At 36.9% G+C, this 17065-nt stretch overlaps 1 protein-coding gene across 5 annotated transcripts in view; it reads left to right on the top strand.

Moving 5' to 3' along the window:
- The window catches only part of ADGRL3 (adhesion G protein-coupled receptor L3), a 688180-nt gene that overhangs the window by 546697 nt on the left and 124418 nt on the right, over positions 1–17065 (top strand). For 4 of the 5 annotated variants that reach the window (XM_070741951.1, XM_070741955.1, XM_070741953.1 and 1 more), the window contains exon 20: positions 1247–1338. In XM_070741951.1, the coding sequence (XP_070598052.1) occupies positions 1247–1338 (92 nt within the window). Of the gene's footprint in view, positions 1–1246; positions 1339–14294; positions 14322–17065 lie in introns of all 5 variants that reach the window. The other variant, XM_070741950.1, reaches the window with a different exon arrangement.

Here is a 17065-nt window from a genome sequence, read left to right as displayed (position 1 = left end):
TTTAACTAGTTACAGTATTTGTGAGAGGCAATTTTCCAATTTTGTAGAAAACCAAGTGGTTCAACAGTGTATTGTCCCCTAAAGGTTAATATCTCATAAATGTATTTCTTTTTAAGCAAGGGAAGACATTGAGTAAATTCAGTCAGTTGCCTCCTCAGATTCACTTGGATTCTTGGTGTCTGTTGAAATCGTTATCCTTCAGAGAAAAATTGCCTCTCACAAAATCACTGCAGTGAGCTTTGAGAAAATATCGAAAGCCCCTCTGAGTGCAATCCCATTGAAATCATTTTACATAATTCATTGTAAGATTATGATAAATAACAATGGTGCTCTCAAAATTGGAAAAGATTTAAGAATGAATGCCTCCCTTTTAAAGGATCAAAGTATTTTAGAAAATTTTTGTTTCGTAAAAACACTCTTTTTAAAAAATGTTACAGTACTTTGAAAATTTCTGCTAAATCTGGTTTGTTCTGAGTTAAAGGTGACACTTTTTAAAATTCAGGATCTTAATGACTTACACCAAACTAGTAGTTGAATATGTTGGAATTGCCTGGTTTTCATAATGTTTCAGGACATTTATAGAAACACTCTTGCTAGGGAAATATTTCTATCTTGTTTATTGAAATCTACTTTGTCTATTTTTTTATGGTACTGCTTTTTATTTGCAATACCCTACATACAGAGTTACTTCATTTTGTCTTTGTTCAATTTTATATATCAATCCTAGAATTACTTGAAGAATAATGTGTCATGTTTCTCTTTTACTATTACAAAAACCATTAAAACAAGTTTATTGTGGTTTGCATAGTTTTGGGGGGTTTATTTACTGCTTTTCTACGAAAAGCTTTCTGTTGTCCATGCAAACTAATAAAGTTCAGTGGACTTTAACTGCTGTGGATAATGCAAAAGCCTAGTCAAGTCTATTGAGTACATATCAGTTTATTCCTCTTCAGACTTGGAGGAGGGAGGTTACAGGACACGAATTCTGACATTAAAATGAATAATTATTTAAATATACTAACAGAAAAAAAGTTCCTAATCTTCAGGAGGACAGCTACTCTTTAGAACATAGATTGACTTTACTTCATGGTATGGACAAGTAATTCAGTCTTGAGCATCTCTCTTTGCTTTTGTAACTATTATAGTTCATAAATAGGTATACTGTACTGTCAAAGAAAACTAGATTCATCCTTTTTCTTCTTCTGATAACTTGCCATTTTATTTTATTTATTTGATTTTATTTCAGCTTAATGTAATCTTCCTTGGAATTGCCCTTTATAAAATGTTTCATCATACTGCCATTCTGAAACCTGAATCAGGGTGTCTCGACAATATCAAGTAAGTAAATCCTTCCCCCTTTTTGTTTCCAGCTGAACTACACAATGGAGTACAAAACTAAGACACCTGTGTCCTCACACTGTATTTATGTCCTGAGTGAAATTAAGAGGGAGCTAAATGCAGAGAGAACTAAATAACTAAACTAACTGCAGCCAATTTACTGTGGATTTAAGCCATCCCATTAGTGTCCATATTTTATTATTCACTTTTTCACACAAATGTCTTGCTTTGTGGTAAATGGCAGGTAAGTGATATTCAGGCATAGCAAGCACATTGGATTTTATTTTTCATGAAGCCATGGTGAGGGTCAATAATCTTTCCAAAGGATGGACATAGGTGTCAAAATAATAATAGGAAAAAATAGCCAAAATTTCACAAACCTGAGGAGTTTGCTGACATTTTAGCAATGTCTTTCTCAACATTTTGTGTAAGAATTCAGAATTCTTGTGAGACTTTGGTCATGTAATTGTATATAGTTTGGCAGTTATATGGCTGTCATTTAAAGTAACAATATAATTTGTACTCAAGGTTGAAGCAATGAATGCAGAAACAGGAAATAATTTTATGTTGTTGATTTATTTCATATTGCTTGCAATATTTTGAATGCATGGGTGGATTTTTTCCCCCTTGGTTCAATCTTAGTAAAAGTAATATCACTTTTCTATGGTGTAATATATTGAATGTCTGTTTCTGCTTCTCTGTTGGACTGATTATATGGCACTTGGATGTTTGTATGTTTAAATAAACCAAAACAGAAACAAATCATGAGCACAGTTTTGAAAAATGAATACTTTGAATAACAACCTCTTGGATTAAACAAAATTGGCAAACAGATTTTTTTTTAATATTAGAGGAAAGTCAGGCCCATTATTTAAAAATAATATTATTAAAACTAGTATTTAGAAAGACATTATACAGATTGAATCAGAAAGATTATCAGAGACTATTACCCAAAAAATCCTGGTTGCCTTTCATGAGGAGATTTACTACCTTTGCAATATCTTTCCTGTGACACTTACAAATACTTTCCAAAATTACATTTGGAAGAAAAAGCAAGCAACACGTATGTCAGACCTTTAGCTACTCTTAACCCTGTAAAGTGGTCATTCCATCTCCTCATTTAGATCACTATCTTATTGTCAAATGCTCTTGCAGATTACTTTTTGCATGTGCGCGTACACACACACATGCACATACACACACATATACACATGCGCATGTATATGTATAAAGTCCTGGTGACTTTTTCCAACAGCACAATAGATGCTTCTAACTTCCCCTATCCCCCTCCGAACAGTGATTATTTGAACACGTAAATGTCAAGTGATTACCGTTGAAAGAAAGAAGATGGAAAACTGTGAAAAGCACATACTGAAGCTGTTTTTGAAAAAAAAATGTTTAAAATGGTGAAATAGATTGAAAAGGCAATTGATGGTCTGTATTTGGTATTTGAAGAGAAATTGCTCAGCCTATGGAAGGATTTCTCTTTTAAAAGCAAGAGAAAAAGAATCAATCCATCATTCTTGTCAGTGAGCATACCTCTGTCCTGTGTCTTCATTGTGTGTGTATGTGTGTGTGTGTGTTTGTGTGTGGTGGGGGAAGGTAAAGAGAAGTGTGTCAAGAGAACTTCAAGATGACAGCTAATCTATGATACTCTTCAAGACTTCAATGAGTTTGTGGCTCATAAATTGGGATCTATTGTCTTAAAGCTTCATTGAATTGGATAATAATCTCCTGGCTTGATTTTTCTGTTTGTGCTACCTTCCTTGATACTCATCTGGGGAAAAAATCTATCTAATCTACTTCCCTTTCCAACATTCCTAAGATTTCCAGAATTAAAAAATAGGTTTGGTGACACTCTTAATGACAATAATAAGAATAGTTTTCTATGTAAGTATGTAGATACATATGAACAAATCATAGACAAATTAATGCCTTATCCCTACATCAGTGAAGGGTTACCAAATTTTTTACTACCTGCATTTTCTTTCAACATCTTTGAATGCAAATTGGGTGCTCTGGGGTGGAGCTCCATTTTCGCTACCCCACTGTGTTCCCCCCCCCCAGGCGGCAGCTCACCCCTGCCCTACTTCACATACAATCACTGACAGAGATCTTATAAGATTTGGTGAACAAGGTGATGACCCTCTTTTGGAATGTGATCTGGTTTCTTATCTGCTGGAGAAGAGAGATAGAAATGGGAGCATGTCCTGGCAGTCTTCCCACCCTGGTGGTCCTGTCAACTTACTTGAAGGTCAAGAGACCTCCTCTTGGCAGTGCTGCTGGTCCATAATCATGGATCATCATATATTTAATTTATTTAATTAGTTAAATGTTTATGCCGCACAACTCCCTAGGGTCTTAGAGCAGCTCACAATAAAAACATAATATAAAAGACGTTTCAATTTAAAATAGTTGCAGTAATCCAAAGATTCATGGGCCGACCTCGCTAATCATCCCTCCAAGGTCAATGACCTCGGCCTGTCAAAAAAGCCAGGTCTTTACAGCTTTCCAGCCAATAAGGTGGGGGTAGTACAGATCTCAAGAGGTAGCTGATTCCAGAGAGTCGGGGCCACCACAGAGAAGGCTCTTCCCCACGGACCTGCCATTGTTTAGCTGACGGGACCCAAAGAAGGCCATCCCTGTGGGCTCTTACTGGTCACTGGGAGGTATGTGATAGAATTCAATTCAATTCAATTTATTAGATTTGTATGCCGGCCCTCTCCGAAGACTCGGGGCAATAGAAGGTGGTCTCGGAGGAAAGATAGATTTATAAAACTATGTGCAGTGTCAGATAAATTATATCCATTTCTGTCTGTTATCCAATGAACCTGATTTGTTCCAAGAAAAATTCTTAGCGTGATGCCTTGCAGCCAAAAGAATCAAAAGGAGCATGTTTGAACATTTGAACACTGGTTGCAAATGTAACAATTAGAAAATAGAATAATAGAGTGGGCAGAGACCTTGGAGGTCTTCTAATCTAATCCAGTCCCCTGCTTAAGCATGAAACTCTATACCATTTCAGACAAACAGTTGTGTAGTCTCTTTTTGAAAACCTCCATTGATGGAGCACCCACATTTTCTGAAGGGGGGCTATTCCATTGGTTGATTGCTCTAACCCTTTGAGTTAGAGTAATCCTATTTTCTCCTTAATTCTAGGTTGCTTTTTTCCTTGGTTAGTTTCCATTCTTTGTTTCTTATCTTGCCTTGTATTGCCAGCAATTGTCTGAAATCCATTAAAGCAGCTGTATCTTTTTCCAACATCACATTGTTCCCCTCCACAGCTGCTTTATGATAACGGGAAACAACTTATTTAGTTGAAGGAGTTGCAGAGAAGTGCTGTGTTGAGTTGTGGAAATAACAACATGAGATAGATTTCAACAACTTGGAGTCTGACAGCTAGCCCTTTTATAGGCAGCTGTCAGATGTAACAGCCAATAGGAATTGAGCATTCTCATGCTCAAATGCTGGACCAGGGTGAAGCCATGTATGCAGACCGTACATAACACCCCTCCCCTCCTAGATGGAGTAATCCATGCGGCATACATAATCACGCACGTAGACCAGACATTTAGGAACCCTCCCTGACCTGCTCAGCTCAGTTGTGGGTGAGGCAGCAGCCTGAACAGATATGTTTGCTGCTGCTCCAGGGTCTGAGCTCCTGGAAGCTTTCAGGCATAGCTTCTCTGGATATTGAAATCGGTTCATCATGCGATTGCCACTGGAATCTTGTTGCCTCTAGGTAGGTGTTCCGGCTCCATCGGGCTTGATTTAAATAGGGAAGTAGTATAATCATTTGCATTTTGCGGAATTTGTAATTTGCCTCACCTTATTGCATAGAACATTGGGCCCAGGATTTTTTCCAAATCCTCGGCATAATTGCAGACAAAAACTAGGTCTCCTTAGGAGAAGGACCTGGTGGTTTGGTTTGGTTTGGTTTGGTTTGGTTTGGTTTGCTCTCGGATTTTGGCATGTAGTTGGGGTGCAGACAGTCTAATACAGAGTAACGCCTGCGACCCATGAGAGGTTCAGCTAGACTGCGGCCTGTGGTTGTACGTGGGGTGATATGTTGGGCCAGGAGAAATTTGTCCATCCTGGCCTGCCAGTCCCCGGGGCCTAGTCTCCCCAAGGGCTCCTTGGCGGACTGGATGAATCTCTCTGCCTGTCCATTCAATGTCAGATGGAACAGCATGGACAGTGCTTGGTGGATCCCTAAGTCCACTAGGAACCCCTCGAGTTGAGTAGCAGTGAACTTCTTTATTTGGCAACTTCTCTGTACAACCAGCAACTTACAGTCTGACAGTTAGCCCTTTTTATAGGGAGCTGTCAGATGTAACAACCAATAGGAATTTAGCATTTTCCCACTCAAACACTGGACTGGGGTGAAACCATACATGCAGACAGTACATAACATGCTATATTCACAACCTTGCATAGTCCAAAATACCTTTTTGCCTTGAAATTCAAAGTACAGTATTCTACACCTGCATAATTTACATAACTTACTTTTTCCAGAAAGCATTACTAGATTAAGTCTGTAAAAATAATTGGTTTAAACTTGGAAAATAAGAATACCGACAACCACCACTGTTTTTATTTGTCACATTAGTATATGTTACATTCAGTATCTGAAGTAGTTAGCTGGAAATTGTGAGAAGGCTGGATATTCGATCACATTGGTTAATCTAAAGCAAAGGTTTTCTTCCACATGCTCTGAATCTTAGTTTAGTTGACATATGTTGACACAACTGGTAGGTCTGCTGTGATTAAAAAAAGAATTTGAATGCACATGTTTCTTCAGATTGCTCTTTATGGTAGATAGGGATACATATCTACTTAGAACATTCAATTTAGTTTATTGTACAGAATAAGTTTCTGTATTACTTTTTCTTCAGCTAGACTAATCAGGTAGAGAAGCTGTTTTCAACTATTATTCACAAAGATACATTTCCAGTGACATATTCTTGAGAATCTGAGAAGGAAACAAAAAGAAATAAAAGCTTTTCTACCGATATTGTCTTAAGAAGTTAAGATAGGTACACCCAACTCTGCAGTCAGAAAAAGAACTTGCTGTATATTTGCAGTAAGTACAAAGTTATAGCCATGCTTTATGGAACAAGTAAAGAGAACAGTAAGTGGCCATATTTCAGCTCTTAAGAAAAGATGATGTGATTACATCAAATCAGTTCTGGGCAGTTGGAATTCAGACATAACTTTTAGATCCTCACAAAGAAAAAAGCTCTGGTTCTTTAGACAAATCATAGGAAACCAGGATTGGGTTCTACTTCCCTACCAATTTGCATTTTGTCGGAAGTGCGCATTTTGCATGTGCTCATTTCGTCCTCTCTTGTGCATCACATCACATAGTTCTTTGCCTGCCACTTTCAAGGAGCGGTGACTGGAGAATTGGTTTTGGGTCATGTCCAGTCAGCCATCTCTGCTGGTTCAGTGAATGGGGGGTAAATTTCCACCATTGGGAAATGGAAACATTTATATTCCTTTTAGTCATCTGGTCAGTATAGACGAACCAGTCTGAATCAGCAGCAACACACCACTGGTGTGTTGGACAGGTGGCTAGAAATGAACAGAGTGAATTCAACTGTACCTTCAAGAGGACAAAAAGAGTTGTAAGAGTTGGTGACTTGCTACTATGAGAAATAGAAAGTAGAAATAATAAGAGCCGTGGTGATGCAGTGGTCAGAGTGTAAAACTGCAGGCTACTTCTGCTGATCACTGGCTGCCAGCAGTTTGGCAGATCGAATTTCATCAGGCTCAAGGTTGACTCAGTCTTCCATCCTTCTGAGATGGGTAAAATGAGGACCCAAATTGCTGGGGGCAATATGCTGATTCTGTACAGCCTTCTGCAGAGAGGGCTGTAAAGCACTGTAAAGCGGTATATAAATCTAAATGCTATTGTTATGCTGGCCAGATCTGCTGACTGTCTGTGTGCTGTTTCCCAGAAGGCACATGAAAAAGCAGGTGCCTAGATTCATCAAGTAGACCTTCCAAAGAATCTATGGAGTTTCTTAGTCATCTAGGCCATGGTTGTCAAAAAGGTGCTTTTTCAAAAATCAACTGGATTATCTTTGTTTTTTTCTTGAAGATATTTCATTACTCTTTCAAGAAATATCCTCAGTTCTGCCTGAATGCTGGGGAATGAAAACATTTACAGTAATACCTCGTCTTACGAACCTAATTGGTTCCGGAAGTAGGTTCGTAAGGCAAAACGTTCGTAAGACGAAACATTGTTTCCCATAGGAAACAATGTAAAAGCGATTAATCTGTGCAAAAAAAAATCCCAAAATGGCGCTCCGCTGGGTGCCACCGCCTGACTGTCACCTTTTAAAACAGACGGGGGGATTCTCGGCGTTCTCCCGAACCCGGAAGTTCGGGTTCGGGTTCCGGAGGCCGCTGAGAAGCGCCTGTCTGTTTCAGAAGGTTACAGCTGGGCGGTGCCACTTGGCGGAGTGCCGTTTTTGCAATCGGCGGCGGCGTTTTCGGCCGATCTGGAGGCTAGAAAGAAGGTGGGGAATCCCAATAGGGAATTCCATAGGGCATAGGCGGAGCTTTGACGTCACAAAGATGTTCGACCGGTCGGACGTCTTCGTGACGTCAAAGCTCCGCCCATGGAATTCCCTATTGGGATTCCCCACCTCCTTTCTAGCCTCCAGATCATCCGAAAACGCCGCCACCGATCGCAAAAACGGCGCTCCGCCGAGCGGCTATAACCTTCTGAAACAGCCGGGCGCTTCTCGGCAGCCTCCAGAACCCGAACCCGAACTTCCGGGTTCGGGTTCAGGAGAACGCCGAGAAGCCCCCCGGCTGTTTCAGAAGGTGACAGTCGGGCGGCGGCGCTTCTCGGCGACCACCCGAACCCGAAAAGTTAGGGTTCGGGTTCGGGAGAATGCCGAGAAGCCCCTCGGCTGTTTTAAAAGGTGACAGCCAGGCGGCGGCGCCCAGCGGAGCGCCATTTTGCGATCTGCGGTGGGTTCGTGAGCCGAAAAAAGTTCGTAAGAAGAGGCAAAAAATTTCCGAACCCCGCGTTCGTATCACGAGGGGTTTGTATCACGAGGGGTTCTTATTATGAGGTACCACTGTATATTTATTTGTTTGTTTATTGGATTTGTATGATTGCAGTCATCTAGTTGGTAGCAGTTTGAAGGTTGGTCATGGTAAAAGAAGCCATCTATGTTAAAATTGAACAACCCTCTCTCAACAAAGGCAGGTGGATACAACACTATCTATCTCCTATTTACAACACAGTCCTTTGAGCACTTCCAAGAAGATTCCACACCCATTTGCATTCTGACCTTGAAGACATAAATAAACCCCCAGCATTCAGTCAGAGCTGAGGATGTTTCTTGGATGAGAAGTGAAACATCTTTAAGGAAAAAACAAAGTCTAGTTACCTTTTGAAAAAAGCACTTTCAGGATTGAGTCACAATATAGTAGACTCAGTAATTACCCCAGTTTCCCTTGGGATACAAGAGCTGCAAAACCCAGCCATTTTAGGACATCCCTGACATTGTTTTCCTTCAAAAGGATAGAGGAAAGGTTTAACTATTATTGACTCAATTGTAATTAATTTAGTTAAATGTGGATATTTAATATTGTAATTTTTGGTCAACTAAAGTCTACACAATCATACATATAGGTTAGATTTAACCTATATATAAAAACCTATGTATAAAAAGCCAAATTTAATAAATATATAGTCATTATTAACAGGGTAGATTGTAAAAATGGTTAATAAGGAGCTGAAAATGGGTAGAACTTCTTAAATAGGTCATTTTAAAAGCAGAATTGCAAACAATTCCATGGTACCCAGTGCCTTGCTCATAAAAGGAATAAAATTAAATAATCCCTGAAACGAATTTGCAACTTTATTGTTTAATTGGTTCTACTGTCAAACTCTAGTTAGGACATTTTTTGAAAATACAAACTTCTTTGTGATCTCTTTCCAGATATCTGCGTGGTATTGAAATAACTGCCCAATCCATGAACTTTTTTCTCAAAACTATCAATTCCCAGCTCTTGCAATTTCTTTTTATAAATTTGATTTCTGCCCCAGTTTCTTTGAATTTTTCTTAGAATTGGACACAGTGCTTGACGTGAGGCCTGACCAAAGTACTAAAGTGAAACCATTACTTCCTGTGATTTGAAAAACTATACTTTTCTTGATGGTTTTCTTAAAATGAGTTTAACATTTTTGCAGCCACATCACACTGCTGACACATATCCAGTTAGTAATTGACTACTATTCCAAGGTCTTTTTCACAAGTACTTTTACTTAATGAGATATCACTCAGACTATATTGGTTCATTTGATTTCTGTTTCCTAAATGCATAACTTTGCATTTGTTAAATTTAATCCTTTTAAATTTTCATCACTTTCTTCTGAATTGTTCTCTTTTAAGATATTAGTTATTCCCCTCAATTTTGAAACTATTGCAAATTTGATAACCCCCTCTATATCATGGTTATGATATTTAATTTAGATTAAACATGTTATTTTAGTGTATTAACTACAGATTGACAGTGAACTACTGATTGGTGACTGATTTCAGTACAATGTTAGAATCATTACTGCATCAATCTAATTTAGAGGTCTTCAACTTGGCAACTTTAAGACTTGTGGAATTCTATGAGTTGAAGTCCCCAAGTCTTAAAATTCCCAAGTTTGGGGACCTCAATTGCTATCACAGTTTCCAGCCAATGTTTATCTAACTACTGAACCAGAATGTCAGAAAGGATTCTTTGAAATGCTTTGCTCAAGTAAAAATATGTGTCAATATCATTCCCATGGTCTACCAAAGAAGAGATAAGGCTGGTCTTCAAAATTTGTTTTAGCAAAATAATGTGCATTTTTGGTAAAAACTGGATGGTTTTCAAGCTTATTACAGGCCGCTCTTTTGTTGTTGTTGTTGTTGTTGTTGTTGTTAAGAATTGGCCAGATTTAATCTTTGTCTCCCATGTCTTCATTTCCCAAATCTTTGTACTATTATCAGACACATAACTGTGGACAAGCATTGTGTCAAATAATTGTTTAATAATAAGAATATTAGTAATGATTTTGATACTTTAATAGAATTTACATTTTGTTCCCCATGTTTTTTCACATCTTTGTGAAGCCACTGAAAAATATTACTAAGAAATTGTGTACATTTTAAAGCAGCTGTTTCCTGAGCCCTCAAAGCTTGCTTCATAGCTGAGGTACAAATCTGGGAGAAGATGTCTGTTGTTTAAAATAATATTGTTCATATCATTGTTGCTTAAGATAACATGGGCATGTCTGCATGCTCTCTGAGGCACATATTGCACCTTGAATCTGGATTTCTGCACAGACATAGCACCAGTAGTATTCACATAATATGGTTTGTGGTTGTGACAGTGCAGTAAAAACTATTTTGAGACACACATCTTAAACGTCTATGGAGATTCTTGAAAAAGCATCTTTGGGACACATATCTTAAAATTGCCAGGTTACAAAAATACTGGACTAGATTATATGTCTATTATATTCATCCCCAAATGACATTGACAGCCTACCAAAACTCACTGAAGCAAAGGACAAGGCAGCTAAAAGTAGGTAGAGCCTATGTCAGTGATGGTGAACCATTTTTTTGTTTGAGTGCCAAAAGGGCGTATGCTTGTGATAGCGCATGGGTATGTGCGTGACCACACCCATAATACAATATCCTCCCCATGCATGCGTGCAAAACCTCCCCGCACTGCCCCCCCTCCACGCATGAGCACAGACCTCACTGAAGACTCTGGGCTTCCAGTAGGCCCATGGGCTATTTTTTGCCCACCCCAGGCTTCAGGAAAGCCTCCTGAAGTCTGGGAAAGGTGTAAAATGGTCCAATGGGCCTACCGTAAGTTCAGAAAGTTCAATCCAGGGCTGTTTGGATGATGACACTTGGATGATGGCCAAAGATTCCACATAGTGTTAAGGCAGAATCTCCTAAGCTGTCAGGTGTACCTCTCTTGTAGAGTCCAGATGAAATTTGAAGAGTTTCATAGGTAAAATAAATCTACTTTTCCCAAAGTTTCATTGTATCATTTTCATTGTTCATTTATGTTCATTTTGGTGTTTACATATTTAGGGAAAGTGTGTACTTTTAAGATTATACTAAAGGGAAGTGCAAAAGGTTTAGAAATTCTATTTTAAGGCAAATGGAAAGTCTATCCTTCAATCCCCAAGAACAATAGTTTTGAAATTATTTAAAGAAGCTCTTCTAATTATCTTTCAGGTTTCGTGACTGTGTGTTTGTATGTGTAAATATGTCAGAGAGATGCATTCAAATCCTTTTATATAGCTTGAGGGTAATATGTAAAAGATTTCACTCACTTGACTCATTTCATACATATTTCTTGTCCATCGTTGGTGAGTAATATTACTAATTTCTTTAAAAATGTACTTCTGGCAAAGTGGTGTAGCTTACTCTGCTCAGACTTCATACAACAATAAAACTAAGAAGTCCAAAAACAAACTAGGAAAAAAGGGCCTTTGACAAAAAATATAGTATTGTCAGTCAAACTTCAAAGACAGTCTGATTTATATTGAAGTATCATACAGAAAGGATGCAATAGCTCACTAATCAACATTCTTAACTCTTGGATTATTGTGATGGGTCTTTAATGGTAAGTATCAAAATGTACTGTGCGAGTACTCAGTAAATGTGATTCTTTTTTAAAACTTTGGGTAATAATGCTTCAACTGGCAACACAATTGACAATTCTAGAAGCCAAATAATGAATTGAGGTTTTTGCATAATTTCAAGGCCACACCACTTATAACTCATTATAAAAATTAAGTAGGGAAATTAGTAAAACAAGAGGTACTGAAACTAAACTTGGCTCAGAAATAGCTGTTTTTAGCAAACAGCTGAAGTTGGTAAAACATACCCCCCAAGAACTATTTAAGATCCAATAGTGTATAGAAAAAGTGCTTCAGATCAGACATGGCCATACATTTTTCAGTTTTTGAAGCATTATGGAGTTCCTTCATCTTTCTTTGGTTTAGTTACATTTAAAAGTGTGGGAGTTGTTTTGGTGGGTAATACAATGTCAGCAAAGAGCTTTAAAGAATCTTACAGTCAATAATATATTTAAGCTAATCTCATCATTTCTGACAGTTTTTCTTAAAAGATTATGATGTTTCTCTGCACAGAAGTTTTATTTTTAAGAATGATTGAATTGGCATGCTTAAATGTTTGTATTTTTCCTTGAGATCTCATACATGTGTATTCATACACATATACAGACAGGGAACTGTTTTGTTTGTTTTTGTTTTTCTTAGTCTTCCTTTTTTAATTTTTTGGGGAGTTTGCCTTAATGTTTCTCTTTGCAGTTTATTTTTAAATTAGGGAGTTATAATAAATTGTGAATTCATTTCCTTTCGAACTAGCAATTTTTCATATTGACAGAAACAATTTCTTTATTTACTTATTCAATTTTTATAGACACCCATTTCAGCAAACAAGTCTGAGTTGCTCACAATTGATATGACCATATCAAACCAATATACTACCGGTATTAAAAAATTGTTATACCATATCAATGTAGTGGCTAAGGATTTAGACTAGGAGTAGGCTGATTCTAGTCCAGCCTCAGCCATGGAAGCTGGCTAAGTTATTAGGCCAATCTATCTCCTTCAATCAATCCTACTTCACAGAGTTATTATTTAGAAATAAATAGGATACAACAAATATATAGCACTTTACATTCCTGTAGAAAAGGTGAGAAATAAATGTAACAAATGAATAATAAATTTAACAAACAACTGAAAGAGAAGAAAATGCTTCCGATTTTTTAAACTCAGAAATCTTAATCTATTCCTTTTAATGCCTCAATTTTACTAAATGATAATGATGAGAGGCATCCCAGTAAAACAATTCCAAAATTATAATAGGTATCATCATTCAGAATTCTCAACAGTAAGTGTCTGATTATTGGAACAGCTTTCCTCCAGAAGTTATGAATGCTCCATCACTGGAGGTTTGTAAGAAGAAATTGAACAAACATTTATCCTGAATGGTACAGTCTCCTACTCAAGCAGAAGTTGAACTAGAAAACTTACAAGGTCCCTTCCAACTCTGTTATCCTATATTGTATAATTACTTTTAGCATCATCGGTGTAGTATAATTTGTGCTTTTATTTAAGACAGCTGATAGAGAAACAGTTTCAACAAAAAAACCACCCTCAAAATGTTTGGAATAATACATTGATCATGGCATAAATTTTATAGTAATTTTTGTTCCTTATTCAGATGCAGAGTATTAACTTAAGATACCAACTCTCACACAAATATAGCTTGGTGGTTGGGAAAATGATGTTCCATGTAACTGATGAAGTGGACTATAGTTAACATCATTCTTTGTCAGTTTTCCTGTCACAGATTACATACCTCCCTGTTGTAATGACATCTACACTTCCAGAAAATATCTATTCAGTAGTAATAGATATGAAAAAGGAAAACAAGATTTTTGAACTACAGCCTCATCCTTTATTCAAAAATTCATGCAGATCATAATTTTCATGTTATATTTTTAAAAAGAAATTGTCATGCGTGGTTATTTTCATGTTATAGTATGTTTGTTTCTGAAATGACAAATTTCAAAAGCAGGGCATGAAAATCAATGTTTAGGCAGAAAGAGTACAGCTGAAAAAAGGCTGTAGAAATTATTCTTATTAAAGGCTGTAGAAATGTATTGTTAATTAAACAACATTGGTGATTTTTCCTTGGTTGTTCATATTTTTGATAGGCTACCAAACATTTATCTTTTACTGGCATTAAAAAAGGTTAGTTTTGAATCTGGTTGTCCAATTGTTTCTCTAGCTTTCTATGATTTGAATTGGAGATGAACTTGTTTGATTGTTTACCTACATGGTACCTTTTTGTCATTATATTCTAATGCTGACATTCTTGTCTTTATGTCTATGCATTCTTCAGCTTTGAGGATAACAGACCCTTCATCAAGTAAGAATGACCCGAATGACTGATAAATTCTATTTATCAGTGTGTTCTCATGAACTGGCTGTCAGATCAGTATTTTAAAATCATTATAGCTTCTGTCATTCACCTTTGAGAGAGGCAGAAGAGCAAACTGTGAGGGGAAAACTGTAAGGCTTAAAGTTTTATGCTGTATCTATCTTGATTGGCAATTACTTGGACATCTTATTCAATACTATTTATTATAGCTTTGAGATACCTTTTCCATTATATCCAGGCCATTTATTGAGTTTTAGTTTATACTGGCTGATGCAGGTGATTGGTGGGATTCTTTTTAAATGCAGGCATCCAAATGCTCTTTATTTAATGTGAAATAAGGATTCTAAACTGACATCTTAAAGATACACAGAAATTAATAAATAATCAAAAGTATTTAAATCTCTTATATACATTTTTTGAAAACTGAAGGCTTCTAATAGTACCCCTGTGTTTAGAACAGCTGAATGTTAAGAGACACAGCAAAATATTAATTATGGGCCTTAGATAATGCACTGCATTACCAATCCAAATCCTGCAATCAGTAGTATTATCTTTGCAAGTACTGCTACTTTACAGTGGACTTTCAGTTTGTTCTTCTGGTGAAGAATCATTTATGTTCATTTATTTTGTCTCATTCTCCTCATTGTCATTCTTTTACAAAATTATGAGATGCAATCTATTACACTGGGTTGTGATTACTGTATAGAGTCCAAATCTTAATTATGTATAATTGTTAGCCAGTGTAAAAATATACTAGTTTATAACAAAATATTATCAGCTGCACCTTTTGCATGCATCAGTTTACACACAGATGTACTTCCTGCTTGATGTACATTTGTTACTGATTTGATTATACACTTCCTAAATCAATCATCGGTCCCTCCGGCATTTAACAAAAGATTAAGAGGAAGATTTTCTACTATATATTTTAGGAACAATAGCAGCCTCAAAGAAAAAAAATTAGAAGAGTTGCTGAATAATTATAGTGCTTTTTGGTAGGAGGTAAGATTAATAAGCTATTAGAAGTTCTGGTGGTTCTTAATTCTTGCAGCAGATTTTGCTCTTTGCGGGTGGTTGTCTCATTACGCCAGCAGAAACTTCTACCACTACCATTATTCCAGGGGTAGCTGGGTAAATGGCATGTGTTTAGTTTGGACCATGGATTCTAGAAATCAGTGGAAATACTTATAAAAAAATATATCAATTAATAGGGAAAGTGCAGCAAAAAAGGAAAAAGCTACTGCCTTAGCTTCTCCCTTGGCTGATCTAAGTGGTCCTAGGGAAATGTTCATTTCTCTGAGAAGGATTTTTTCCAATAGCATCAATGGGAGAGGAAGGGCTAAAGTTGAAAGAAAATATTTGAAAATAATGAAAGAAATCAATTCAGATGATCAGCCACCTTAACCCTTAGAATATACACCCTACATTATTGTTTTGCAGTACCTAAAACTCAGCTAATCAGATTAGTACTTTATTTCAGTCATTCAACTGCCTTAAATAACACAAGGCATATAAACACAGTCACATAAAATTAAAAACTGAATATGAATAAAGAAAGATGAACTGAGCATAGCAATGATGGGTGAAAATTTTTAATTCAAATAAACCATTTAGATCTCTGACTCTATTAGTAATAAATCTTCAGCTAAGAAGGTTGAGGTTAAACGGATAAGAAACAGACAGCACATGGATTCCCAGAAAGTTTAAATTAGTTTTATACTTCAACATAATTTTGAAAGTATGTACAGGTTTCTCTATGTCCCTATTCATACTAAGCAAACTAAGGTGGGGTTATTTTGAGTTTCTTTCTCATACTTCTTTCTATTGCTAGACTGTGACAAACACTAGACAAGTTTTCTTCAGATCTCTCCATAATGCCTTCCTTTTTCTTTCCCTCTTAATGACTCTCCCATGTCTTCCACAAGGTCAGACCTATATTTTTTATAAGCAACCATCATAAATTATAACTAAAAACAGATAAAAAGTTAATAGTTATTGTCATGGTTAAACTTTAAACAATTTTAATCAAATCAAAATATCCCTACTGAGATCCTGCCAAATCTTACTGGCTATTAAACAGAAGTTGACAACATTACAAGAAAATGCATCACTCTGGCCAGCTAAAATATAATTGAGATACAAACAACCAAGACAGCCTAGCTGCACAGATGTGTGTGAGCTTCTGTTTCCTTGGCTTACAGTGACAAATTCATTCAATGTATGAGGTTTTCTGGAATTGCCCTTCCATAGACTGTAGTTTGCAAGGCATTACATTGTGTAAAATCCAATTTTTTCATCGTTAGTAAGAGCAGTATGATGACAAAAACCATCATATTGATTGCACCTTTTCCCCAGTATGCACACTGGCAGTGGAGGAACACATTCTCATTCTTGTAGTCTAATATTTCATCAGGAAGGTAAAATATAAAACAGTAGAAGTGATATCTAGTTTCTAACAAGGAGACCAGTTTGAAGGCTCATTCAAATATCCTCTCTAGCTCCAACTGGAAAACACCTTACTAATCATGACTCTATGACAGAGCTTTCATCTCAACCCAAATTAATGTGCAGTTCATCCATGCTGTAAATGGGGGTTCCAAACAAAGCTGAAGAAAGCAGGAAGCCTCCATCCATCTCATGGAGAAGATGTGATAGATGGCGATGCCTGCGAGTCTAAGCATTTGTCAAAACCCACATCCTCCACTGCGAAAAGCTGTTGGTGATGTCACTCC

Source organism: Erythrolamprus reginae, chromosome 2 (assembly GCF_031021105.1).
Source record: "Erythrolamprus reginae isolate rEryReg1 chromosome 2, rEryReg1.hap1, whole genome shotgun sequence".
Classification (NCBI taxonomy): Eukaryota; Metazoa; Chordata; class Lepidosauria; order Squamata; family Dipsadidae; genus Erythrolamprus; species Erythrolamprus reginae.
This window is presented reverse-complemented; position numbering and strand designations above follow the sequence as displayed.